This window comes from Anas platyrhynchos, chromosome 21, assembly GCF_047663525.1.
Source record: "Anas platyrhynchos isolate ZD024472 breed Pekin duck chromosome 21, IASCAAS_PekinDuck_T2T, whole genome shotgun sequence".
Taxonomy (NCBI): domain Eukaryota; kingdom Metazoa; phylum Chordata; class Aves; order Anseriformes; family Anatidae; genus Anas; species Anas platyrhynchos.
Window position 1 is genome coordinate 12,347,499 of NC_092607.1, and position 26,055 is coordinate 12,373,553.

General features: G+C 38.1%; 2 protein-coding genes across 3 annotated transcripts; one reads left to right on the forward strand and one right to left on the reverse strand.

Moving 5' to 3' along the window:
- Positions 1 to 456: 456 nt before the first annotated feature.
- Positions 457 to 26,034, forward strand: RTF2 (replication termination factor 2). Of its 2 annotated transcripts, XM_027442785.3 has the most exons (9): positions 457 to 614; positions 1,353 to 1,447; positions 1,549 to 1,642; positions 1,857 to 1,996; positions 2,780 to 2,858; positions 18,364 to 18,477; positions 21,645 to 21,699; positions 21,784 to 21,876; positions 24,536 to 26,034. In XM_027442785.3, exons 1-9 carry the CDS (start codon positions 546 to 548, stop codon positions 24,721 to 24,723), a joined length of 927 nt encoding a protein of 308 aa, XP_027298586.1. In that variant the 5' UTR covers positions 457 to 545; the 3' UTR covers positions 24,724 to 26,034. The 2 variants fall into 2 exon arrangements, with proteins under 2 accessions (XP_027298586.1, XP_071882630.1); XM_072026529.1 differs by lacking the exon at positions 1,353 to 1,447 and having other exon boundaries at positions 474 to 614.
- Positions 7,438 to 14,539, reverse strand: LOC101794469 (beta-1,3-galactosyl-O-glycosyl-glycoprotein beta-1,6-N-acetylglucosaminyltransferase 7). The gene is made up of 4 exons (XM_005010410.6): positions 14,128 to 14,539; positions 9,422 to 10,619; positions 8,860 to 8,955; positions 7,438 to 8,035 (listed from the first exon to the last, which is right to left on the reverse strand). The coding sequence occupies exons 2-4, from the start codon at positions 10,395 to 10,397 to the stop codon at positions 7,809 to 7,811; spliced, it is 1,299 nt and encodes a 432-aa protein (XP_005010467.2). The 5' UTR covers positions 10,398 to 10,619; positions 14,128 to 14,539; the 3' UTR covers positions 7,438 to 7,808.
- Positions 26,035 to 26,055: the final 21 nt, after the last annotated feature.

Consider the following 26,055-nt stretch of genomic DNA (forward strand, 5'->3'; position numbering starts at 1 on the left):
TCGGTTCAAGCCCTGCGCGTTTGCAGCTGCCTCCAGCGCCCACTCGAGGCCGCGGGGCACAGGAAGCCCCTCACGGCACCGCCCCCGCCCCGCAGCGCCGCCATTTTGCGGGGCTCTGCCCCCCTCAGCGCGGGAAGCGTCGTCTCAGCACCGGGGGGGGGAGTGTTACGGGTTGGGAAACGCCTCCTGTGGCCGTAAATCCTCCGGAGCGGGCGTTCTGCCTGAATTTGCTCACTAATTAATTAAATAAAAGAATAAATAAATAGAAAAATAAAGTTGCTGCGTCGCTAAGGGGGGGGAGTGAAGGCAACCGCGGTCGGGGCGCCCCCCCGCTGGGCGCTGTGGTAGCTTCCGACGGCCTCCAGATGGGCTCTCCCGGGTGGCCCCGCCCCCTCCGGGTAGCCACGCCCCCTCTCCAGAAACCCCGCCCCCAAGCGGCCGGTGGCTGCCGCGCCCCTCTCCGCGCACGCCGGAAGTGTTTCCTGCCGCCGGAAACGCGTCACGTGTGGGGAGAACGGAGAAGAACCCGGAAGCGCGGCGGGGCGATGGGGTGCGATGGCGGCACCATCCCCAAGCGGCACGAGCTGGTCAAGGGGCCCCCCAAGGCCCAGAAGGTCTGGGCGGGGCGGGGAGGGCTCGAGGAGGGCCCCGGGGGGCGTTCGGAGCGGCTCGGGCTCTGCCTCGGGGAGCCGCAGGGTGCAGGGCGTGCGGGGGGGGCGGAGGCGGGGGGAGGGGCACGGGAAAGGGCGGAAAAATAAACAAGTAAATGGGAAATAAGTAAATAAAAACGCTTCCCTTCCGTCTCCAGTGTGGTCATACTGCTCTGTGTGCCGGTCAAAGTCGCTTTGAATATCAGCCTGCCTTTTATGGCCGAATGTGCCACAAAACCCGCGTTTTAAAGTGAGATTCTTGAGGGTTTTTTTTAAGCTGACGTCCTCTGATACGGTTGTTGGTTTTCCCCTCGTTATAGGAATGGCCCCGGTAGTTAGCTCGAGCTGGTGAAGTGGGAGGGGTGAGATCCAGGATTAGGGAGAAAAGGGCTGTGGGTAAGATGTGGAGAGATAATGACAGTGCTGAGGGCAGCGGTTAAGCGCAGGTGACAAAACGGAAGAAAACAGACTTAAAAAGTAACTGCCGAGGTGCAGAAATGAGCTCAGTAGCTAAAAACTAATTATGAACTTTCACCACAAGTTTTTTGTTATTTTATGGGATAATTTTAAATGTAAAGGTGCATGCGCCTTTGGTAAGGTGCATGGGGATTTGATAAATATTTCAAGTGTTGTTTGAATTGATATTTAAACAATTTGCTTATAGAAAAGCTACTTTAAAATCATGGGTATGTTTTCATTCAGGTTGACAAAACTGCTGAATTGGTGGCAAGGTGGTACTACTGCACTCTGAGTCAAGAAAAGCTTTGTCGACCGATTGTAGCCTGTGAGCTAGGCAGGTACGACTTTCTATGCAGATTTCTATATTGAAAGGTACTAATTTGTAAATAAAATAATATTATGAGCATCAAATGTGATTGTTGAAAATTTTATGTTATAGGTTGTATAACAAAGATGCTGTCATTGAGTTTTTATTGGACAAGTCAGCTGATAAAACACCTGTGGAAGCTGCATCACATATCAAGAGCATTAAGGTAAAAAGGTTGTGTTTAATGCCAAAGCGTGCCACAAAATTTAAAATGTGCTGCAAAAATTCAGTTGGCTTGTCTTCTCACTGTATGTTAAAATCATTAAAAATAGCAATCCTCCATGAAAAACATCTCTGGATGTGTTACCGTGGCTCAAAATTCAGTTGTAAAAAGCCTGAGGCTTATGTTTGTATTTTATTTTATTTTATTTATCTTTCAGAACGTAACAGAACTAAACCTTGCAGATAATCCGGCTTGGAGTGGCGATAAAGAAAGCAAGAAAGGTGACACATATGATGACATCCAGTCTGCACGCTTTATATGCCCTGTGGTGGGACTGGAAATGAATGGAAGGCATAGGTCAGTATTTTAGTTACTGCTTGTAGATTATAAAAGTGAGTACTATGTTAAATTTGTAGCGGGTTAAAAGTTTTAAATCAGTAGTGTTGCAACTCATGTACGCGCTTGAGCCTTTGTGGGGACCACATGTCCTTCATTCATCCCATGTTTAAGAGTAAAGATGAAATGTTACCTGTTTCCTAAATCAAATTATGTCTATAATAAAGGAGTAGAGAGCGATGTTTGCAGCGAAAAAGTGACTTAAAGTTGTCTGGGGCTAAACCATAGGAGATTGACGTGGGCAAGTAGAAGAAGGTCAACTGAGATCTCCTTTTGCAGTGGGATAAATTGCAACAAGGAATTCTACTTTGCCCTGTGCTAGGATAAGAATGAAGGGGAGGTGTATGTCTATTAAAATCCTGTGCTAGCATCTATTTTTTATGTTGCTGAAGAAGGATTTTCCTTTGCATCCTGGTTTGGGCAAATTACAAATTTCTTTTTCTGTACATATTAAACCTGATAGATGAGAGAGGTTTGGTTCACAGCTTGATAGTTTCAAAGTATTTCTTCGTTCAGTGAACGATTAGCCAGTATTTTTCCATCACTACTTACATTAGGTACATATTAATTCGCACATCCAAAATGTGCAGATACCTTGTTTAGCTGCAAACACGTATAAAGAGAAAGTTAGCTGTGTCCTACCAGCTGTTTGCAGTATTTGTTTTGTGTTACTTTGGCACTGCAGGTACATGCTTCAGACGCACAGGGTTTTTTAAAAGTGATCTTACGCCTTTTTTTTTAAAGGTTTTGCTTCTTGAGGAAGTGTGGCTGTGTGTTCTCGGAACGTGCTCTCAAAGAGATTAAAACAGAAGTTTGTCACAAGGTGAGTTTTTCCTTCAACTTCAGTAGCAATGGGTTTACACGTAACCCACAGAGATAGATGTAGATATATATGAACAATTATGTTCACATCCGCTATTGTAAGGCGGCTTTTTAATCAGAATATGCACATTGAAATGTGTATAAGTTCTGTTTTATGGTGGCCTGAAATACTTTTTTTTTTTTTTTTAAATTAAGTCTCTACGTAGTTGTCAAAATGAATGTTTTTGCTCTCAAAGACAGTTTGGTGTTGCAATAATTACTTTCAAAACGTCATTTTTCAAATGGTTGGTTATAGTTTGTTTAAAAGAAGGTGATTTCTTTGTCTGCTTTGTATTTATCAGTGTCTGCTATATTTGCTTAAAATGATTACATTTCCAAATTACGTTTTGATCCCTGTATTTTGAAGGGCCATTGTCTTTTTTTGGAGGCAAAAAAAAAAAAATCAGATTTTCAGCAATTTCATGGATTGTTGTTGAAAATACTGGCCGCGTTTCATTTTCACAATAGTGGTGTGATCTCCTTATGAAGGTCTCGTTGGAGATGAAGGCAATGATACATGTTGCAAATGCTCTCGTTTTCATATCACTACTTTTATTTGCGTTTGATTTGTGGTGACACTTGCCACAGTTATTTTTCACCAAATACCCTGATATTTGATAAGCTGTACCGTGTACTTACAATAAACAAGATCTGTGAACCAAATACTTTCTCAGTACGGTGTTGTATGTGATGTGTAATAGAATTAATTAGCTTTAGCCTCATTTTGCTGCATTCAGTGTTAATTTTGTTCTATAGAATGCTGCTAGAGCCCTTTAGATAATGGCTCTGCTTTCCTGTTGCCACATGCTGCTTTATTTTTAATGTGTTTTTTCTCTGTTTTTAAGTTTGTTGTTGATAGATGGATGTAATGGGATTAGTAGATGCAGAAACCGGATGTTTTTTCTATGGTTTGGCCAGCCTAGTAATCTTATAAAAACTAAATTAGTCCCACATGTTTTATGTAATTTTATTAATAATTAGGAAGTATTTATCATAATTTCATTATTTGCGTGCAAGTGTTTTTACGTGTATGTGACTTCACTATATACAGAAGGATGCTTCTGGAAATAATGAAGTGAATATATTATAGCTTAGTCTGTCTTCCTTTCGTTACTGGATTTTTATTCACCAAGGCAATGGTAACCAGCCATGAGGATGTTTTAGTCTTCCCTTTGATTAAGAGTGATTCGGTAGATTTTTAGATACACGATGGTAATGCTCTCATTCTGTGCTCGGAATCAGGAAGAGGGACTGTAACATTTATTAAAAGGATCATGAGGAACTGATTGCCATGCTTTCTGGTGGCTAACAGTTTTAGTATCCACAGCCCTAATTAGCTGCATTGACCCAGCACACTTTGTTTTTATATTGCAATATAGTAAAATGAGATGAAAGTAATGAAAAAGAAAAAAAAAAAATGAAGTGTTGTGTGTTGTACGTATGCTGTTTTCATTTCATCCCAGGGGATGAGATTTCTAATATGGATGCGAACTGGGGAAGTGTCAGTCTAGATGTTTAGCAGCTCTTTTCTCCACTACTGTGAAATTCAAGAAAGCTCTTTCAAAACAAACTATTCTTGTGTGTTAGTCTCACCTATGAGCCTAGAGAGCAATCTTGATGGTCTGCTAATTTGTAAACAACAGTTCCCCAGAGGACTCTACCAAACAGATGCATTAATGATGCAGTAAAAACATTCGCCAAAGAATACAGGTATCTGACATCCTGAATGGTAATTCTGCAGTCCTCACCTTCATACTCATTTGCTTTAAACTAGATAAACTGAATTAGATAATTAACATATTTACATGCTATAAAGATGCTTATCACAAAATGCTGTGCTGAAGGATTTGGGACAAATTTTGAAGATTTTAACTATTTAGGCTGAAAAAGGTTAAAAAAAAAATAGTAACTTGTGAATGCAAATAACTTGTAGTACCTTTTTACAGAGACATATTTTGTCTGGGCCGTATTTTTGAGGTTTTGTAGAACAAGTTGAGAAAACTTAAACTGTCAGTAGGAAGTTGTAGGCTCAAATGTGCAGGATATGACTCCCAGTAGGCAGGAAGGGAAACAGCTTTGTTTAAGATACTGGAGTTTGCTGGTGATGAGTATTCTGTAGGAGGAAGTCCTGAATAATAGCAGTTTTCTGCTGCCTCCTTCCTGCCTGCAGTTCTTCAGGAAGGATTTTATGTGATGTAAAAAATATAAATTTAAAATATACACTTCTAAATTGGAACTATCCACCTACTGTTGGTTTTAATTCTTTGTCAGAGCACTAAAATTAAAAGACCAAGCCATATAGTTTCCAATCACTATGTTTGTATTTGATGGTTTCTTGAGCAAGACCAGTACCAGTGTGTACGTTTTGTTGAGGCTAAATGTAATTGAATGATTAGGATAAAGAGCAGCAGTGAGAAGGAGCTTTCATATCACTCAGTGTTGAAAATTCCACGGGTCTGGCATAACCAAAGGGATGACCAGCTTCAGAGTTTCATGAAGCTCCCCCTGTATGAAGGGGGCAGGAAGCAGAGGAGAAGCACAAATGCCTTATTATAATATTTCCTGTACTTTGTATAATTAATTTCTGGCTGATGATCATCCTACAAACCTGTTTCTTAACCAGCTTTTTGAAGTGTAATCTCTTGCATGTCTTTACAGTTTCTTTTGGAGGTGATTCCAGGTTTAACAGATTTCAATGCACACTTGAAATAATGCCTTAACTATTAAAGCTTATGCCATATAGAACACTTAATCAAATGTTTAACTTAGATACAGGGCTATTGATCATGTGCCATAGGCTTTTTAAAGCAGAAATTCTGCATACATCTTTCAGACACAGAGTTAAGGTGTGTGCAGTATGTTATGCACTGTAGTGTTTCCTAGAACACGGTGACATTGACAATTTATGCTCTTAGATCAACAGTTTCCAAAAGTTAGTAAACATTGGTTGCTGAGATCCAAGAGTAGTGATCTATCTACTTGTTTCACAGTAGCACATACAGGACTTTAATGAATGCTTCTCTATGCATGTTGAATGCTTTCAGCTTTCACAATTTTATAACTTACTCTTTTAATTGTTGTTAGAATTTAAAAAATTTCAACAATTTAATGAAGTTGTGATCACTCAGTAATGGGTAAAATAATATTTCTCAGTAATTGAGAATGGGGTGGCTTGTTTAAGATTTTGCCTAGGGTTTTTATAGGTGTAGAATTTTGTGTTTAAAATATTAATTTCTTTAAGAAAGGAGGGTCACTCCTCAATGCTTTTCCTAGATTAACATGGCTAAATAGGACATAAATTATATTTCTAAGAGGGATTTAGAGATCTATATTTTTTTCTTAGTTTTCCCGGTCAGTTGCTGCAAACCAAGCCAGTTTAACTAAGTGCCTTGCTATTGAATTTCACCTTTTCAGTCAACTCAGAGGTGAAACACAGTTGTTCTGTATGATGGTGATGAAAGGTAAAAAACCTAGGTGCTGGATTGTCTCTAAAGACAATAATGAGGAACGTTGCATCCATGTTTTAAAAAGCAACACAGAGTAGATAAACACTGGGAGTGCCTTACAGTGGATTGGGTGTGGTTTGGAGAGAAATTCAGTCTGAATATTGTTATGGTTATTACGTGCCCAGGACCCATTAGCTTCAGTAATGGCTTTCAGAAGGACTCAAAATGCCCGGCGTGAACATGGTGCATGGCTTTTTCCTTCCCATTCATAAAAAAAAAAAAAAAAAAAAAAAAATCATCAACAATTAGCCACAAGATAGGCCATGGGTTCTACATGAGACTGAGTACAGGGTTGAGCTTTTTAAGTTTCTGTAAATAAATATAGACCAGATGGTCCTCCTCTAGGTTAAAGTTCACTTGAAAGAAATTGTTTCCAAGAAACTTGTGTGGGAAAAGGAGCACTACAGTTCCAAGAACCTAGGAGAATGTTTGTAATAAGAAAATTTTGTGTTCTATTGTTGGGTCATTTCTTGATTCATTTGAATTTTCGGAAGAATGTGCAGTCTTTAAGTTAGTTTTCCTGGTGCTGAGTTCAAAAATCTACTTCCTTGCTGTAGGCTAGTGAGAACTACGCTTGGTCTGCAAAGGATCTGGAAAATAAGATCTTTGTCCTAGATGGTGCTAGATGTTAACGCCACTTGTCGCAGACTGTTGCAAGATTCAGGGAAGTTTTGTTTCCCTACCCTGGGACTGAAAGCTCTTCACTCCTTTTTTTTCCATTGTTCCCTGGCCTCAAATTTCCTATGAGCTCCTGCAGAGAATCAGAACCAGGGACTTAGAGGTAAACATGCATTTCAGGACCCCTGCTAATGTTACTGCTACAGACACCCTGGTCATTAGGAGCAAAGCATGAATAGTGCAAGAGTGGTGTTGCCATGCTACACAATGAAATTAGAGATGCAGATGGCCATGAAAAAACAGTGAAATGGACTGTGTCTGAAGCTGGCTGGCACCTGCTTCTCTACAAGCTCTGCAGTTTATGTCAACTTTGTTAATCAAAGTGATGTAGTTCATAAAACATACAGCAGACACAACTTGTGTTCTTCATATTTCACCTTTGTTCAGGCATACTTCCATTTTATTACTTTCATACAATTTTTTTCAGCTAAAGACACATGGGGAACATGTATTTTCCAGTTGAATAAGTCACTTGAAGGATTATGAATGTCACCCTTGTGTTCTGTAAGTTGCAGATTTAGATATGTCATTTTCTTTAAACTGATCCCTTAGCAGTTGTTGCTCTTTCTTTTACTGTAATATATAAAACTGCTTATTTCACTGGTGAAACAGTAGTACAGCATTAAAGCATGAGGGTAAGCACAAGACACCAAGCGAGTGAAGTCTGTGGCTAAAAATCTTGATGGGTTCTGTCAATATTTTGAGTATTTTTTTAGCTGTTGGTTAACTCAAACGTTCAGCTTCATGTTGAAGTAGCTATCTTCCTGAAAACGCCAGTGATCTTCAATTGGGACTTCTGCCTGGTGCAGTACTTTAAGTCTGTGGCGTCTCTCTAGGCAGTCCATAACAAGGGGATATGTTGCAGGCTCAAATTTGTTCGCAAACAAGTGAGGTGATTCAATAATCCACTGTAAATCCCCCAGTCCATAGACGCAAATGTCTCTGATGTAATGACCTGCAAAGACAAACAGAAGCATCTGAAAGCAGCAGAAAGCTGACCTGAATCACTTGAAAATATTTTGACTCTGTGCTGTTATTAATAAAAATTACCTTTTGAGTTCTCACAGAGCATTGTTGCTCTAAGTTTTAATACTAGATGTTTTTTAACAGTAGATTTTTATTTTTTAATACTAGATTTGAAACTTGATTTTGTATCTCCAACTGCTTCAGTGACACACTGTATCTTATAGTGGGGCATACTGAAGTTTTTGTCATATCCTATTTCTTTTTGGGTGCCTATTTAATCATGCAATGTTTTACTAAGCTGAGTTTTATGGTTTTGTATTTTAAACTTTTGTGTGTGTGTGTGGCCGCCACATGAGGAGATTTATCTCCGAGCTGATGTGAGTATCTGACAGTCGTGCTTGTCGAGTAAATCCCTTCACACTTCTCACTGAAAACTGATAAGCCAAGTTAATGCATTGGTAAATGTAATAGAAGAAGGCAATCAAATAAACAAAAGCTTGCAAAACTTAGCCACCGAAATATAAAATAGATGCAATCCTGCCATTGCCCCCCTTCAATTATTGAAGTATTGTAACTGGAGGTTGAAAGAATGGTTGTCAGTATGTGGTTACTGTGACAATCTTTGCAAGAATCTGTCAGAACATATTTAAATTAGATACAGTGGAGGAGGATGGATTGCTCTTTTATTCCACACGTCCAAAATAAAATATACATGGCTAGTGAGGCACATTTAATAGCTAGCTTAACACGTAATATGTAATTTGCAATGAATGCTAGTCAGTGAATCATATTCTAGTTCACGTTTCACATTACCTTTGCAGCCCTTGTGTGCGGTGCCTTCTTGATCTTTCCATTTAATGGCTCGTATGTTTCCTTCCCAGTCTGCGTTTGGTGTAGCACCTGGAGCATCTTTAAAAACACAACATTCTGATAAGATTCCTTTCTACTCATTTCTACTAAGAGGGATAATTTTCACTGCTGAAGACTTTTTAAGTGTAGCCTTGTCAAGTATTTATATGCAGTTACTTAAATCATAAGAAATTTTATTGTTCTCAGTTTCTTTTTTTTTTTTTTTTGTGAGAGCATAAGCTTTTATGTAGTTTAAAAAATTACTCTTTTAATCAACACTTTTGTAGCCTTGTAGTGCTAATGGTCTACACCATAAGTAATATTTTCTGGAATCAAGCTTCATTTCACCATCAGGAGATGGGGTTTGAAGGAACAGCACCAGGACTGAAGAAATCACCATATTTATGCAACACAATTCAAGCAAGGTGGCGTTAAACCCCAAAATGGAGCTCACTAGCTCTCTGTTTCATAGACCCTGCAATATTGGTGCAGGAGTTATCCACAGTAAAAATTGCATAAATCTTACCATTTAAACGATTCAGTGTGACCCAGTAGTGTTCGTCCGGACTGTATGTGTCTCTTGACCATTCAAGCAAGTCTTTTGCACGTGCATCAGTCAGTGTAAACTCCACAAATTCTTTAGTGAGAATGTAATAGGCACTACCAAAATATATAGTCAAATTATACGGAGGTTTAGATTTTATGTTCTTGGTTGGATACACGTATGACATTCCAGAACGCACGTATTCTCTGTAACTAAACTGCGTTCTGTGTTTCATATGAAGTGGTTGGACTACCCCAGGAGTCATATTTTTACCGTTCCATTTACTTTTGATGTATTTGATAATGTCTTTGTTTGTTTTAATGGGATAATCTTGGCCACACAGATTAATAACGTAATTCCACTGAATTTTGGATTGAACTAGATCTCTCATGCAATTAATATCAGCTTGTAATCTTGAAAATCCGGCATAAACAACATTTTCTCTTTTTGAGGAAATAAAAATATTTTCAAAGCAATTAACAATATTTTGTACAGCAGCTTTATAATCCTCTGATGATTTTTCATCGACATGTATGCAGTAAATATTCTGAGGCATATAAATAGCTCTTAGTAGCTTTACAAACATTTCCAACTCCTTGTGAATTGTGATAATGTATGCCAGTGAGAAGCTTCTTTCTTCAGCTGACAGTGGTCTTGTTATAAAGTGTAGAGTCTTCAAGACCGTGGAGCAGTTGCATGGAGTCTGAATGCAGCTGAACGTTTCAGGTCGGTAGGTATTCTGGCAAACGTTTCCAATTTTAAAAGCAGCAGTTTTCCCCATAAAAAGAGCTGAACAAAGTTCATCCGGGTAAAAACCACACTCTGCTGTATTTTCACTAAATTTCTGTTCGTTTGGATCTTCGAGAAGTGTATCCTTTAGGTAGATGAAGGTGTAGATGAACGTACAGACTGCAATGCACACTAAAAATCCTGATTTTGTTGCATCAAGTGGGTTCATCTTTTATTATCCGGAGACTGTCTTCAGATCGTGTGAGGGTCTAGCTCATAAGCGAGAAGTTGATCCTACTTTGAAGCAACGTGTGCTCCAGCAGGTGAGCAGTGCAGTAGGTTGGTCGAGGTCCAGCCCCCCCCCACAGGAACAGTGGGCAAGCTCTGTATGGGACAGCGTGTAATCTCAGCCATTGACGAGATTTCCTTAAGGCCTCGGAAACCTTAGCTTCTGTTGGAGGAACAGAATTTAATTCAGTGAATTAAGTCAGCAAAAAATTTATTAAATAAACAAAAGGGGAAGATGAAAATGCATTCTACAAAATGCGTCATTCCTTATCCTTATAAAGTCAGCAAACGTTTCTTTCTAACTCATTTTGGACCTTCCCCCCCACACACACATCTTAGCATTAGTGCTTTGGAAAACAGCACATGCGAACAACAGTCATCCCTTATTTTTAGCATGTGTGCGTATCCTGAGATAAAGTATGCTCCTGCCTCCATTAGCATTAATAGATAACTGTAATTTACATTGCTGTTGGCATAGGAGTTTTTCCGCTGCCATTTCTTTTTATTACTTACACCTCTCTTACTGAAATGTCCGAAGCATGATAGTGCAGCAGTCCCAAATCCCACAGCTATTATGTGAAGTTGTGTCCTTGAAACATTTGGTACAGAACTACCTAGAGAAAGTTCCAGGGAGGGGAGGAAGAGTCCATCAGCTGTCATTAAGCTTGATAGTTAAGAAATATTTTATGTCTTTTAAAGAAAATTCATATGCTCCTGTACCTTATTCAGTGAATTTGTTTTTAATGCGTTCTGTTATTTTCACCTCTAAGTATTCCATGTTTTGCAGCTATCAGCATCACAGCATATTTGCTATTATGTAAGAACAAGCATAGTTTTGTAGTTTCTTTGTGACCACTGTTGTGGTTAGAAGGATCTAGGTATTAGTTAGAAAATCAGTGGACTTATTAAAATGAAAAACCAGTATATGACAGTCTTAGAAGCTCAAAAATAGAGGTCATTGGAGTCGAAGTTGGAAAGAAACAGAATTTTAAAAGCATTAAAAAATACAGGATTTTAAGCAAGAGTACAGATCCCGTAAAACACTAAAACTTTGACATCTATTAGGCTGTTGGGAAGGAATGTATTTATCTTGTTATCCTTACTGGTATGCACTGAATTTCATGCTGAAAGAATGCCTCTTTTGCACTTAGCATTTCAGGAAGTGACTTTGTGTGTTAGGTGGAGGATTCATCCATTTTGTTTCAGTGTTCTGTCAACAGTGCTACTCAGCCTGCATTGAATGCATAGGCCAAAGAAAAACATTAGGAAGTCAGGTCCCAGAAGATTTTTTTTCATTAGCTCCTGAGGGATACATTTACTGTGTAAACAAGCTTGATTGTCTTTCGGCCGTTTGCATGAAAAACTTAAGCAAATCAAGTCCACATCAATCTTTTAGTATTGTGCAGAAGGGAGGAGAACAAGAATGTCATTAAAAGGTAGAAGCAAGAATTTTTCCAGTAAAAATGAAATATGCCAGTGCTGTAGCCTGCTACCAGCTGACTACCAGAGCCAAGAATAGATTTGCGTAAGAGCCATTATGTGCCCAATAGCAGAAGCTAGGGAGAGGGAGTGTTTGTTAGGAAACACTGTTTTTTATGGACCTGGAGCCAGAAAAAATGTTTTATTCTTAGAAAATGATTGGGGGGAGGCATTGAGGTTGCTCTGAATTAGGGAATGTGATGAGATCTCTGTGATCCAGCACGTGGGAAGACCACTCTGCACATAAAAGTTACACTGGAGACATAGAGCAGTTAAAGAAATCTTTGGGACTTCATATTTGCTTAGAAAAGAGAGCATCTGTCTGTATATGACCAGTACATGCTTCATGGTGTTTGGTTGCTTGTTTGGTTGTTTTAATTGAACACGATTTTGTGGATGGGTTGCAAAGGTTAGTTCCCAAGGAAACCAAGCTATAACCCGTTTGTTTTGTACACTTACATTTTTATTACCCATCAAATAATATCTACCAGGGATGTTTCAGCTTGTTAAGTATTTACTCTGAATTCTTCCTATTGAATTACTATAGCAGCATAAATGTACACAAACAATCCGGTGTCACGTAAGAGGAAACAATACCTTTCCTAACAGTAAAAATGTTTCTGGGGGTTGACCAAATGATGAAGCCTTGCCTAAGAGAGCAGAATTTGACGTCACTCAGCCTCAGGATATGTTCACAGAATGCCAGCATTGGCTTTCTGCTAGTGTTTTATAGCAGGTCTAGAGCTGAAACTGTAGCTCTTGGTCCCATTGTGTTGGAAATTTGTGACTGACAAGATTCATCTAACCTCTGTTCTGTTACCTGCTGTCAAGGACTCTGCTACCATATTCACTCCTGCCCTTGAAGAGCAAGGGATCTTTCTGTTAAGATCCACTGTCCAGGCACAACCCAAACTGTCTTGCCTTACGTTAGTTTTATCATGCTAGAGTGCCCCTATAGGTATTTATTGTTATCAAAACATCTCTCTGAAATCCGACCTTACATGGATAGGTTTTCTAAATCTGGAGTATGAAGTTGTCTTAATCTTTAGCAGTGCTTGGCATTCTTCAAAAAAAATAGCACACTGTAGGGATTTTCACGCATCTTTGTGGCTGCTTTTATGGGTATTACCTAACGGAAAATCGTCATCTTAATCCATCTCAATTAAATGTCAACTCTAGAGAAAAATGAAATTATGCTTGTACCTGAAAATAGGCCTGTAAAATATCATCTCAGTTTATAAAAACCCCATTACAACTTGCAGTGTATTTCATAGTTAGTAATGAATTGTTTTATAGTTCGTTGTTCCTTCCTGCCATAAGATTTTGGACTGCATCATTGCATCTCAAATTTTCCTATTCTGTCCGTACTCTTTGTACTGGTTAATATTAATGGTTAGATAAAATTTAGTTTGTATGGCAATAATCCAATGAAACAAATGGTTTAGGAATACTTTGTCTTGTACTAATTAAATGGGCAAAAGGCATTAGCTCCTGTATTTCCAAATCTTTTTATGCCTTTTTTTGTCTGAAAGGTGAAAGATTATTCATGCAGGCCTTAGTGTAGACATTTCATAAGCAAGTGAATACTAATTCAGTCCTCTAAAAGTTTAATGTTAAAATCAGCACTTTCAATGGATTCTACCTTTTTTTCATTAAGGCCAGGTGAGTGTGCTGAGGCTGCCTCTGTGTCACATAAAAGAAAAACTTATTCATATATCCCAGTTAACTGTCTTATAAATCTAAAATCGTTCTCACTTAAACATATTGCATCAGTGTTTGCTGATAAATATAAACAGATTTATGGAGGTGTACCTTCTGATCCTTAATTTTTTCCTATTTTGTTATATTTTTTTCAGATTGTTTGATCTTGTAACAATCTAAAACAAACACTGTGATAGCTATTTAAACTGTTAAGTTATATGGTTGTAAGATACTATTTGGTTGGACCATTATTTATAAATACTTGTTAAATTCTGAGTTTATTGATACAAACAATACGTGCAGCAATGACCTTCTTGTACATCTCTAACAAAATTTAAAGAAAGCCTTACTGCAGATTTGAGTATTTTGTTAAAGTGAAGTGGTCTTTCTGAAATGCAGATATGGCACTTTATAAAAATTACAATATTCTGTGCTTTAATAAAGAAAAAGCAAAAACCCAAAGTCCTAAAATCTAAATTATTTGGTCTTACCTTGCCCAGAATTAGCCAGGAGAAGACAACATAATAAAAATAAATAGTCCCATTGTCCTTCAGCAAAATTCAGACAGCATTCTTCATTCTGTTGCTCATGTGGAAGTCTCAACATAAGTGAAAAGGGGTTAAACATTAACGTGCATGTTTTCATTTAAGGCTTCATCTGGCTTCCCGCAATGCTTAGCATATTTATTCTGCAGTAATGCTGGTTAGCCTCGGAAGAAACGTCCTCTGCTTCTCTATCATGAGAGAAAACTTGAGCTTTTCTAAATTTCTGTTGCCACTGTTCAGACACAGCCTTTAAAGGACTGAAAGCCGGCTTTCAGATCTGTGGAGTACATCGCTGGTGGTTGTGAATTGCATCGCTTTACCACAGGCTCTAACCTCAGTGCTGGGTGATGAGAACTGCAGGGGAAACTCGCCTTTCTCTCCTCCTCCTCCTCCTCCCACTGGTTCTTAACTGTTTGCCTGCTGAAACTTTCCAATTTGCAGCACACAGATATATGAAAGAATTGTACCTGGTCACTTCTAGGGTCTGAAGCTTAAAGCTACTAGATGAGATGTGTTCCTCCTGAGTGGTCACTGCATTACTGCTTTTACTGAGATTTTTTTGGGGGGTGGAGTGTTAACAAGTGGAAAAAAAATAAGTTTACTGGAATTACAAAGCTTTGGGGCTCTAGAAATAAGAAGGCTGGCATATTTTGGATACTTGCAGGTTAAAATAGTGTATTACTCAGAAATAAATAGGGAGAAAACCTGGAAGTAAACTAAGGCACAGCTGCAGGTACAGCAGGTACATCGCCTTTAAGGGCAGCTCTGTGAACAGAGGCTTCAGCGTAGACACTGTTTTTGTAGCAGATGCAACAATTTCTGAGTGAAGTTCATGATCACTGACTTAGTATGAAGGAGGCTTCTTCCACTCTTCCCGAGTTACCTTTTCCCCGTCTCTTTGCCCCATTGCCACTCTCCTCGGCCCCTTGGACAAGTGCCAGGGGTGGTGTTCGGCTGCTCGTGCCCTACTGGCCTCCTAGGAAACGAGCTGCTGGAAAACGCCCTCTCCCACTCCGTGTTTTTAGTTAAAGATTATTGTCTTCTCTAACTGTTAATGCGTCAGCTTACATGGCTGGTAAATGAATACTGATTTGGTCCATGGCTGAGTAGGATGTCTGCTCAGGCTGGTTTCTAAATAGGTCTCAATCCTACCTCAAGAGGGGCGATCAGGATGTGGTGATGTAGCCCCTATGTGGGTGAGAATTTCTTTTGGAAAACTGTTCATGTCCTTTTGCCTTCCTCCTAGGGGTTGTATTTAGGAGGGCTGCAGGATTGAACTTGGTGTTTATAGTTTGGGAAGGGGGTTTCAGGTCTCCATAGGATATTGAACTGTAACATTGATGTAAATATCTAGCTGTGGAAACATAATGCAATTGTGTAACAAGCAAAGATGACTGGAGTAGTCAGGGATGGAACTACATGTTAGATGCTCTGCACACGCACAAAAAAAAATGAAAGTAGCTTACAGCAAGAAGCAAGGTACAAACGTCTTCTGTAGCTGAAACGTGTTGCAAGAAATGATCTTGAATTAAGATTCTGTTACTGCTGAAAATGAAACCAAAGAAAACACTTGCAAATTAAAAGGTCTTCATTATTCTAAAAAGTAATCTGACTGTTACTGGTGTGTTTTTTTTTAAATACAGCTTTTTTTTTTTATTCATCTTCTGACAACTCTTAATACCTTTATTGTTCTAATGATTTTAAGTCTTTGGGGTGCATTTTTTTTGTTAAGCTGGTGTGTGAACATGTGGAGTATGTAGAGTACATAAATAAGTGAATAAAAGATTTTAAAGAAATTATTATTACTTGCAGACCCTTTAACTAAATCCTTGTTGCAAGCATGTTAAACCATTTTAGTATAAGCAGTTATGAATATGTTTTTTATAATTGGATCCTGAAAGGACATTTAGACAAAGACTATGCAGTTTATCCAGCATGTCCTTCAGCTAACATCCCAGCCTTATCCCAACCTTCAATTAACCTTTGAATCTCACATTCACATCTACAAGCTGCTGTTCTACTGCTTTTGTCCACTCCAGAATAGTGCACAAATTCAGTATCATTTGTGAACGTCTCCTGTTCAAGGTGCTGCAAAGACATTAAGGAACTACACTAGGCACCTTCATATGTATTTAAAATCCCAGTATAAACAAGGTACAGCAAAGGGGACCTTGTGATATCGTAAGACAAATATCTGCCACAGAACACCTTAGGTGGAAGGAACAACCTTCCTGAGTTTGCAAAACTGAAATTTCTTTGTTTTTTATCTCAGCATTTCAGATTGTTGGGATAAAGTCCTTTTATTTTTTGTATGAAAAGATAGCCAAAAAAAAATAAATAAAGCTTTACATCGACCAATGATGACAATTAAAAAAAATGTGATGCACATCCAAACAACAAATAGTATCTACTGGAGTAAGTGAAACCTGGGAAGGTGGAGTTGGTTCTACGTATGTAACTTGCTGTACTTAAAGTGTGTTTGGAACAGTTTGGTCTCTGTAATACAATCTGGTTGTTGTCATGGCAAGAAGTTATCTGTTTCAGTGTATGAAAACAGGACACAGTCTTTTCCCCATTTATTGTAAATATTTTTCATTTTAGAACAGTTCCACCTGTGTTTTCCAGATGAGAACCCTGGATTTCTTTGCTTTTTTTTTTTTTAAATGCAACATTTATTCAGATTGGAGCCTTTTTATGTAAACTTTTACTTGCAGGAAATAGCCTCATATTTTTGTATTAACAGGTTATGCTTTAAAATATTGCAGAAATTACTTTTCAAACCAGTAGCCTGTAGGTGGGTGCTGTCTTTCAGGCTGTATTCAGAAAACATCCGACTGGTAATGTATGTGTAGGGCTTCTTTAGACTCAGTACAGCTCCAGTCATTTTCACTTTAGTAGAAAGATTAATGGTCTGTCTTGATTATCTAGACTTCTCTCTCACCAGTGTCTGAGATCATACTGAGCTGGTATTTCTAGCAGTAGCTTATTGAGTAACAATGGAAAAATGTGAGCTACTCACTCATTTCCTGTGTGAGACTTACTATTGCGCCTGACTTACATGAATATTCTCCTTTGTTGTCATTCTGAACACTTGTACTCAGATTATTTTTTTTTTATTGTTCATCACTTGAGTATACTGTAGTTAAACAAATGAAAGGAGGTGTGTACAGTACTACAATCCCTGCTACAAATGCATGAATAACCTTTCTAATCCTTTGTTCAGAAAACATAAGAGTAGCAGCAGAGACAGAATTATAAACTAATCTTGCAGACAAGGAGAAAGCTTCTGGATTTACCAAAAGAACTTATAAAAATAAAAAAATGAGATCCTAAAACAGAAAAACATCATATTCGATGTCCTGGATTTACTAGATGATTAAAAATTGTGCAGTGAAACATCTGTATACTCAATCAGAAAATAAATGTGAAATTACATGAAGCAGATCACATACAGGTAAATTAATAAGTACACTTTGAAAATGTAAAACTTGGTAGTGTTCAATAAATCAGGTAAAGGATGGTGAGATGGCCAGGCAAGGTTAATGAATAATGTCACTTTCATGACCCCCTTTTTATCTCCATAATCATTTAAAATAAAGTTTTTCTGTTGTAGCTGCTGGGGAGAAACGTTCCCTGGTGCTGTTCCTGGTCAGTACAAAGGAATTGCTGCTCAGGCGTTATTGCTTGTATGACTATTAGTAAGTTGAAAGACATCTTAGAGCAGTGTGTCATAATACTTTGATCTTAATCAAATGCATTCATAACTTAAAAAAAAAAAAAAAAACCTACAGCTTTGAAGAACAAAATATTGTAATACTTCCAAAATTATTTTAGAATTTCCTGTATAAATTGACACAGGAGCTGCTTTTAAATGTGGTTATCACCAGTTCATGATTCACAGTGAAGATGAATATTTATCTTCCTTTTGATGAAGAGGGATGCTGTCAGTCAGTAGTATTTTGCTCAGTAGTAAAAACAACGGAGATTTTCCCTTTGATGTTTTAAGTGAAAAGCTGTTTTAGACTGTGTTAGAAGAGAAGAACTATCAGAAAAGATACAGTGGTAAAGGGAAGAGTTAGGGAACACTTTGGAAATGGTAAACACAGAACTGTTAATTCTAACAAAGGCTCACCAGCATAAAGATCCTGAAGAAACTGTGATTTTTGTCTTCTTTTTTTAAAGTGTGGTGTTCCCTTTCAAGAGGAAGATGTGATTATCCTTAATGGTAATAAAGAAGATGTGGAAGTGTTGAAGAAAAGAATGGAGGATAGAAAGCTCAAAAGTAAATTAGAAAAGGTAATATTTTTATATATTGCTTAAAGTAAGTTATTCTCTATAATGCAAATTTTGATCAGACCACATAGCTTGGTCTCCTGGTCTTTATACCCACTGGAAGATGTAAAACTCGTGAGATTCTGTGTGCATATTCTGTTAATAGCAATTTGAAATTGTGTCTACTGAAACTCTTTTAAATAGCAGACACTGCGTGGTGCTCAGAAAATCATGGAATTAAGTGATACGTGTTTAGGGGAATCTTGAGAGTGTGAATCATCATTGCCTGATGCTTCCAGCAGCCAAGACTTTACAGAGATGTTAATCACTTGACCCTTATTTCTGCGCTTGATTTTGTCTGCATCTAAGATTAGATGGCATACAAAAGTTTTCCTAGATTCTGCTGAACTGAATGCTAGTTTAGTTACCAGCAAGTATGTAATGCTTAACTGTATGAAGTTTAACAAGGCCAAGTGCCGGGTCCTGCACCTGGGGCGCAATAACCCCAAGAAGAGCTACAGGCTGGGAGAGGAATGGCTGGAGAGCTGCCAGGCAGAGAAGGACCTGGGAGTGATGGTGGACAGTCGGCTGAATATGAGCCAGCAGTGTGCTCAGGTGGCCAAGAAGGCCAACGGCATCCTGGCTTGTATCAGAAACACTGTGACCAGCAGGGCTAGGGAGGTGATCGTCCCCCTGTACTCGGCTCTGGTGAGGCCGCACCTCGAGTACTGTGTTCAGTTCTGGGCCCCTCGCTACAAGAAGGACATCGAGGTGCTTGAGCGGGTCCAGAGAAGGGCGACGAAGCTGGTGAGGGGCCTGGAGAGCAAGTCCTATGAGGAGCGGCTGAAGGAGCTGGGCTTGTTCAGCCTGGAGAAGAGGAGGCTCAGGGGTGACCTTATCACTCTGTATAAGTATATTAAAGGAGGCTCTAGCGAGATGGGGGTTGGCCTGTTCTCCCATGTGCCTGGTGACAGGACGAGGGGGAATGGGCTAAAGTTGCGCCAGGGGAGTTTTAGGTTAGATGTTAGGAAGAATTTCTTTACTGAAAGGGTTATTAGACATTGGAACAGGCTGCCCAGGGAGGTGGTTGAGTCACCATCCCTGGAAGTCTTCAAAAGACGTTTAGATGTAGAACTTAGGGATATGGTTTAGTGGGGACTGTTAGTGTTAGGTCAGAGGTTGGACTCGATGATCTTGAGGTCTCTTCCAACCTAGAGATTCTGTGATTCTGTGATTCTGTGATTCTGTAATTCCTTTTCATTGGAGTCACTCATATGTGCCAGTACAGCACCACAGGGCATGGGCCTGGGTTAGCCCAGGCATGGGCTAAAAGCATGGTTTTTAAAAGGACTTTAAAGACAGTTGAGGATAAAGTATTACAGATCCCAACAGATGAGCAATCGATCCCAAAAGCAGTCATTTGCACTCAATTTTCATTAGGAAGGTGTCTCTTTTTGTAAGTGAAGCACCTGTCGTAGCTTTGGTTCAAATAGACTGGAGGCTGATGCTATCCTTAACTTCTACACAAGAGAAGTACCACCAAGGTGTACTGAGCAGTTCTCTCTTACGGTGCCAGCACAGTTGCTCTTGGCAGCAGAAAAAAAATTATGCTTTGGTCTTGAGCACTGTGTAGGCATTTGCGTGTGCCAGTATTTCTGTTTTAGAAGAGACGTGCATCACAGGCTGGTGCAGTATTTGCAGATCTCTCAGCAGGCCTCTTGTGTTTTGTCCTCAGTTACTGATGAGTTTTACAACACTTCCTTGCCCTGTTGCCAGATGAATTTTTGCAGCTAGAATCACTCTTCTCTGCTGTCATTGGCTCCACTGGTTATAACCTGAGATCTGTGAGCTCTGGCTCTGGTGTCAGTGAACAGTTACTGGCTTGGAGCCTGTAGGCACTGCTGTTACTCAGTTCCTGCTATCTAGGGGAGCAGTCTGAGTGTACCAACTGTAGTTGGAACAAAAAACATAAAGTACTTTTCTTTATACCCATAAGATAAAGCATAAGGAAGATGCAGCTAGCACTAGTACTAAAAAAACAATAATAATTCAAATTTAAGTGTGTCATATGTGCCCATGCTGAAATATGTATAATATATACTCGTGTATAGCATATATTGACAAACATCTCATAATTCAGATACCATATACTGGGAGGTAACTTTTTATTTTAAATCCATTCATAATAACAAAATTTGAAGCACCTTGAAAAGAATATTTTTGTGTACAGTGGAGGAGGGCAGGAGAGCCAAGTCTGCTTTTGGAATAGTTACGCTCTGCCACCACCTTCTGGCTAAGCTTCGCAGCAGCATGTGATACAGTATTTTTTTTTTCCCCAAGCATTAATTGTATTCTTGACAGCATGGGTTCTCCTAATTCTTACAACATATTGAAAGGAATTTATTTTTTGGGGGTTGTATAACTTCTTTGAAATATGTACCCCATTCTGAGTGTATATGGAGTCAGCTTTTTTGATAACGCTGCCAACAGCTGTTTTAATATATCTTTTTTTTTCAGTTTGACATTTTATATAATCAAAGCCAGTAATGAAATTCTTGCTGTTGCTGCTGTTTTTTTTTTTTTTTTTTCTTGTGGTGTTTTTTTTAATCTTGACAATTATGAATTAACTTGGAAAATCTGGTCCACAGATGTTTTTTAAAAAAATGGATTAGCTCTTCACACCTTTGCTTCCCAAGCGATTTGCATCAAAGAGCCCACTTACTGAAAGTTACCCAGAAGGGATTTTTTTTATTAACTAAATAAAAAGAAGTAGATATAAGATGTGGGATTACTCTGAATTTTATATTGAAAAATGTCTGTACTGATTATGGTTAGCTGTGTCCTGTTTAAAGTCCTTTAGTTTATTATCCTGCCATGTGAGTTCAGTTTTTAATTACCTTAATGATTATACCTCCTTCCCCTGCAAAGTATACAAAACAAAATATCAGATCTAGATGGTTGAATTTTGGCCTCTGTGTCTTTCTTCAAGGTTCCTTTAAGATTTCCAATATTATTATTTTTCCCCTATAGAAATAGTATTGAAAATATGGTTTGAATTTTTTGAAAATATGAAAATATTGAAAAATTATGTTGGGAACAGTTCCACTGTTCTTGTTGTGTGTCTATCAAATGCAAATTAGGAATTGCATATTCTTCAGTAAATCATTAGATTTCTACTTGTGTTGTTTCAGAAATCAAAGAAATGTAAGTCAGCAGAAACAGCTTCTCAGCAAGATACCACCGAAGGTAATGTCACAGCTACTAATTATGTTTACTCTTAGGAGTTGTGAAATAGGTTGATGATTTCATTTATTTTTTTTTAATTCATAGAAGCTCCAGGTCCTTCAAAAGTCAAGAATAGAAAAGATTGTATCAGTTCCAGTTCTGGGGAAAAGAGGCAGATCATCTTCACCAAAAGTTCAGGTTGGTGATAATGCTTTGAACTAAATGTGAAAAAAGTGAATAGTTCTGCTTTGAAAAATATTGCAGGAGAGATCCTTCTTTGTATTTTTGTACCAGAGTTTTCAGAAGCTACCTGGTCACTTCTTTTCTGACCAGTAGGTTATTGCACTCAGTTTGCATGAAGAATTTCTTAAGCTAGAGCTTTTCCAAATGTGTGTGTTTAAGTGTAGTCTCTTGTACATGTGAGCCCAGGTGTGAGCGAACGGAAGGAATTTTCTTTGGGCTTTTTCTTTACTGATTTATAACTTCATTCTGAAACTGATTACACACTATCAGTTAAAAATTAGAGAAGATAAACAATTTTTAAAATAATTTAATTTGGTCCCTCTCATTAAAAAAAAAAAAAATCCGTTATTTTAACCACATCACTAGTCCTAGTGTATTCGTTAGCTGCCCCATACTACTTTGAAAGGCAGAACAGGGAGAACTGAGAATACAAATTTCTTCATAGCCTATCTTAATTTATTGTTTTTCTTGGTAATAAAAGGTCAACTCCGGTCTTCAAATGAGCCATGATGTTGTTCTTTTTTCAAAGAACCTAGTGTTTTGAACATATATCCTAAAGGCTGTCTTTTCAAGCTGGAGTAGGAAGCTTCCTCTTGAAGTTTAACAAAGTTCCTTGTTCAACAGAAACTGTAGTCAACTTTTTCTTAAAATGGAGTTTTGCTGTACTATCTGCAAAATCTACAAAACTGGCAATTGCTGTGATAACTAACGAAAATAATAAACGCTGTTAACTATACTGCATTTCTGCATTTTTTGCCATGAAAACAAGGCAGATTTGCTTGTTTATGTCATTCCAGTGTTGCCGTGCTTTAAGTTGGTGGGAACCAACTTAAACAAATATGATGAGAGATTCTTATTCACACAGTTATATAGTCCAGGGTTTGGTGTATCGTTTTTTTTTGGGTTTTTTTTGGAAGAGATAGTGTGAGGAGAATTAGTAGTTATCCTGAAGTTCAAGCACTCAAAAAGTCTTCTATGGTGGTTTATTTCAGTGAAGTTTATTAAAAAAGTCCTAAGCTGATGACTTTTAGTCCCCCGTTTTAGCTATTAATTTGCTATGCTTCGCTGGGAGCATTGAAATATAACTTCAGGATGTACTGGTGTATCTACAGTAGTTATGAAGGTATGAATAAAATTGCCTGTCCTTTGGTGACTCTCTTCAGGTAATATATATTATGCTATTTAATGTCTCCAATTCATACTGATGTGTTAATGCAGAAATATAAGAATGGGTGTGTGTTTAAAGGCTGTCTGAGGTTTTAAGGTGAAGTATTAAACTGTGTATATTACAGCCACAGGAAAAGTCAGAATCATTTGTTTGAAGAATCTAAATTTATCTACACTTCATTGTTTAATTATTCTATGTGATAAGCTGAGAGAATTTCCATTAGAAACGTCTAACCTGCCACTTTCTGTTTTTATAAGGGCTAAGCTTTTAGACGTGTTACATTTGTGATTATTATAATTGCTTTAAGTTGTTGAGGAACTTAGTAATTCTAATAACATGATATATTTTTCTCTTCCAATAACATAAAGGAGAAAAATATGCCTTTTGAAATGTCAGGTCATTGGTTTGTTTCTGACAGCAGTTACATTGACCAGTAGGGGAATAAGAGGAGAGAGGGAAAATGAAGAAAAAACATGGGGTGAGGAATGCCAGTAGCATAGGAATTAATTTGTGAACATGGCACCCTAAGGTTTCTGGACTTCCAGCATATGTATTCAGTCTTTCAAATCCAGTGTTTAGTAATTCTTTCCAGACAACTATTAGTGGCATTAAAAGCAGCATTCTCCAAATACAAAAAGGGTCTGATATATGATGCTTAAGATTGCACATAAAATTCCTATGACTACATGCAGAAATTGGATAAGTGCATTTTCAGACAGGCTCCATGCTAATTATTTACATGCAGTTGTGCCTAAATTATACTAAATATGTAGAGTTTCTGCAGACCTTTCTGTGTTCATTTCTTTGCATGAGAGATTTGACACATGCTTTTTAAAACACTGTCCTCCTACTTCAGGGAAGGCTGAGTAGTCATTAAGAAAGAGTTCTTTTTTTGTAACACTAGATATAACACTGAGAGAAATGGTGTGAGAAGTGGAGGGATGGACACTTTCCTATCCCAGATATAAAAAAAAAAAAAAAAAAAAAAAAAAACATAGGTGAAGTTGTTGGTCATGAATGACTTTGCACAGAATAAAGAGAGTAGATTCCCTGGGGATAGTATGTCACAAGTTTGGCTTCTGTCATTTGATAGCTAATTTTCAAACAGTACTTCAGGGTGATGGAATACTTTAATGTTTCTTAAGAGTAGAGTTCAGAGCCATTTTTCATCTGGAGGAATAAATGTTGTCAGTACTGAATTACAGTGCAAGGGTTTGCACAAGTAGGAAGGAATTACTCTCTTCAAGGTTTGTAAATGCATTTTGAGCATAAATTTTGTAAGCTAAGGACATGCTTGCTATTGAGTTCAATTATAGGATATTTTTGTGATAGCTATGAAAAAATGTATGTACTCCATGTCTGTACACATAACTAAAAAAAAAAACAGCCTTAATAACTGCTCACAATTGGAAAAATGTATGTTTGACTCTATTCCTTTTTCTCTAGGAGATAATGGAAGTTCATCTGCCCCAGGAAAAGTCAATAAGGCGGCTTCTACTACCACGAAGAGATCCATCGCAGACAGCGAGGAGAAATCTGAGGCATACAAATCTATTTTTACATCACACAGCTCAGCAAAACGTTCAAAGGAAGAGTGTTCCAATTGGGTTACTCACACAGCATACTGTTTCTGAAACAATGATGAGCCTGATCCTAATGTTCATTACTGCTTTCCTTCCCTAAGGCTTTTTCTGTACAACTCTAATACAGAACAGTTGTTGTAATCTGATGTTATCTGGAATTACTCAGTTCGCAAGTAGTTTATAAACTTATGAATAGCTAATGAACTTGTGTTAGTTGCAACTTTTGTTAAATAAGAAATAGATTACCAGAGTCCATGTTGTATCAGCAGACCTCATTCTAAAATGATGGATTATTTACACAACTGGTTTTTTGTTCCCTCAGCTGGATGCTGTCGTTCCCGGTCACAGTGTCTCAGTACTAGAAATAAGGATAAGAGGATATGCCTGCTGTCCTCGTCTGTTGAAATCTGCTGCAAATGTGTTTGAATTTTTCATTGTATTGGTACAGAAATTCAGCCTTTTGAGACTTTCTGACAGTAAAAGAAGCAATAATGCTTTCCTTTTGAAGTATCAATCTTTACTCTCAGTGGAACTGTTATGTTTCTTAAGGGGCCTGTAGGCACTTTCAAGTACTATACATTTTGTTGGTGTATATGGAAGCATTATGTTTGTACAAATGTTTGTACAAACAGCAAAGTAGCTGTGCAATATTCTTATTGTACGTGTTGTAATCTGCTTTTAATAACATACATTCATAGTTAATCATTAGATATAAAGGTGAGTCTGTAATAATGAGTTTTTGGTTTTCCAAAAAGGCTTGGGAGGTTTCTTAGTGGTGGTGTTTGTAAAGCTAGAAGTATCAGTATATCTGCGCTCTGATTCTTCTGTTAGAGGATCAGAATAGAGTGGAACAAAAGTGTGAGTTTTCTTACTCATCTGCTGAAACAGTAAAGTTCTGTGTCATCTGTGAGGAGGAATTTGCCTTTCTGGGCTGAATTAAATTCAGCAGCTTGCTTGAAAATATGAATATTTATACAGGGAGAGAGAAAAGCATGCCTAGTAAAAGAATAGAAATGGACAGATCTTAGCTGGATTTTTAGGGAGAAAATAAATATGGTATGTGCCATGCAAATCAGAAACCCGTTGGTAGCCAATGGAGGGAACCCTTCAAGGCTGAAGTTGCTCTCTGAGAACGTTTCTCTTTTACTTCATGGGCAACAGAAATGTGTGACTTTGAGAACATCTGTAGTACACATTATTTTCTGACAAAATTCTCCACCACAAATGACTATTTGACTGTTAACTGCTGGTTACAGGAAAATACAGCATTATAGTACTTCACTGAGTTTTGCTTTTGTATCTGTGCTTTTTATTCCTGTGACTTTGATATAAATAAAACTTGCTCTTGTCGTATGACCATAACGCATCATGTTCAGTTGAACA

What these genes read in the sequence shown, in the direction of transcription:
- RTF2 (XM_027442785.3), top strand. Translation starts at nt 546, where the DNA reads ATGGGGTGCGATGGCGGCACCATCCCCAAGCGGCACGAGCTGGTCAAG. An exon ending in GTAGCCTGTGAGCTAGGCAG is followed by an intron (nt 1,448 to 1,548) that starts GTACGACTTTCT and finishes TTTATGTTATAG; the next exon opens with GTTGTATAACAAAGATGCTG. An exon ending in TCAGCAAGATACCACCGAAG is followed by an intron (nt 21,700 to 21,783) that starts GTAATGTCACAG and finishes TTTAATTCATAG; the next exon opens with AAGCTCCAGGTCCTTCAAAA.
- LOC101794469 (XM_005010410.6), bottom strand. Translation starts at nt 10,397, where the DNA reads ATGAACCCACTTGATGCAACAAAATCAGGATTTTTAGTGTGCATTGCA. An exon ending in CACACTGAATCGTTTAAATG is followed by an intron (nt 8,956 to 9,421) that starts GTAAGATTTATG and finishes GTGTTTTTAAAG; the next exon opens with ATGCTCCAGGTGCTACACCA. An exon ending in CGCACACAAGGGCTGCAAAG is followed by an intron (nt 8,036 to 8,859) that starts GTAATGTGAAAC and finishes TTGTCTTTGCAG; the next exon opens with GTCATTACATCAGAGACATT.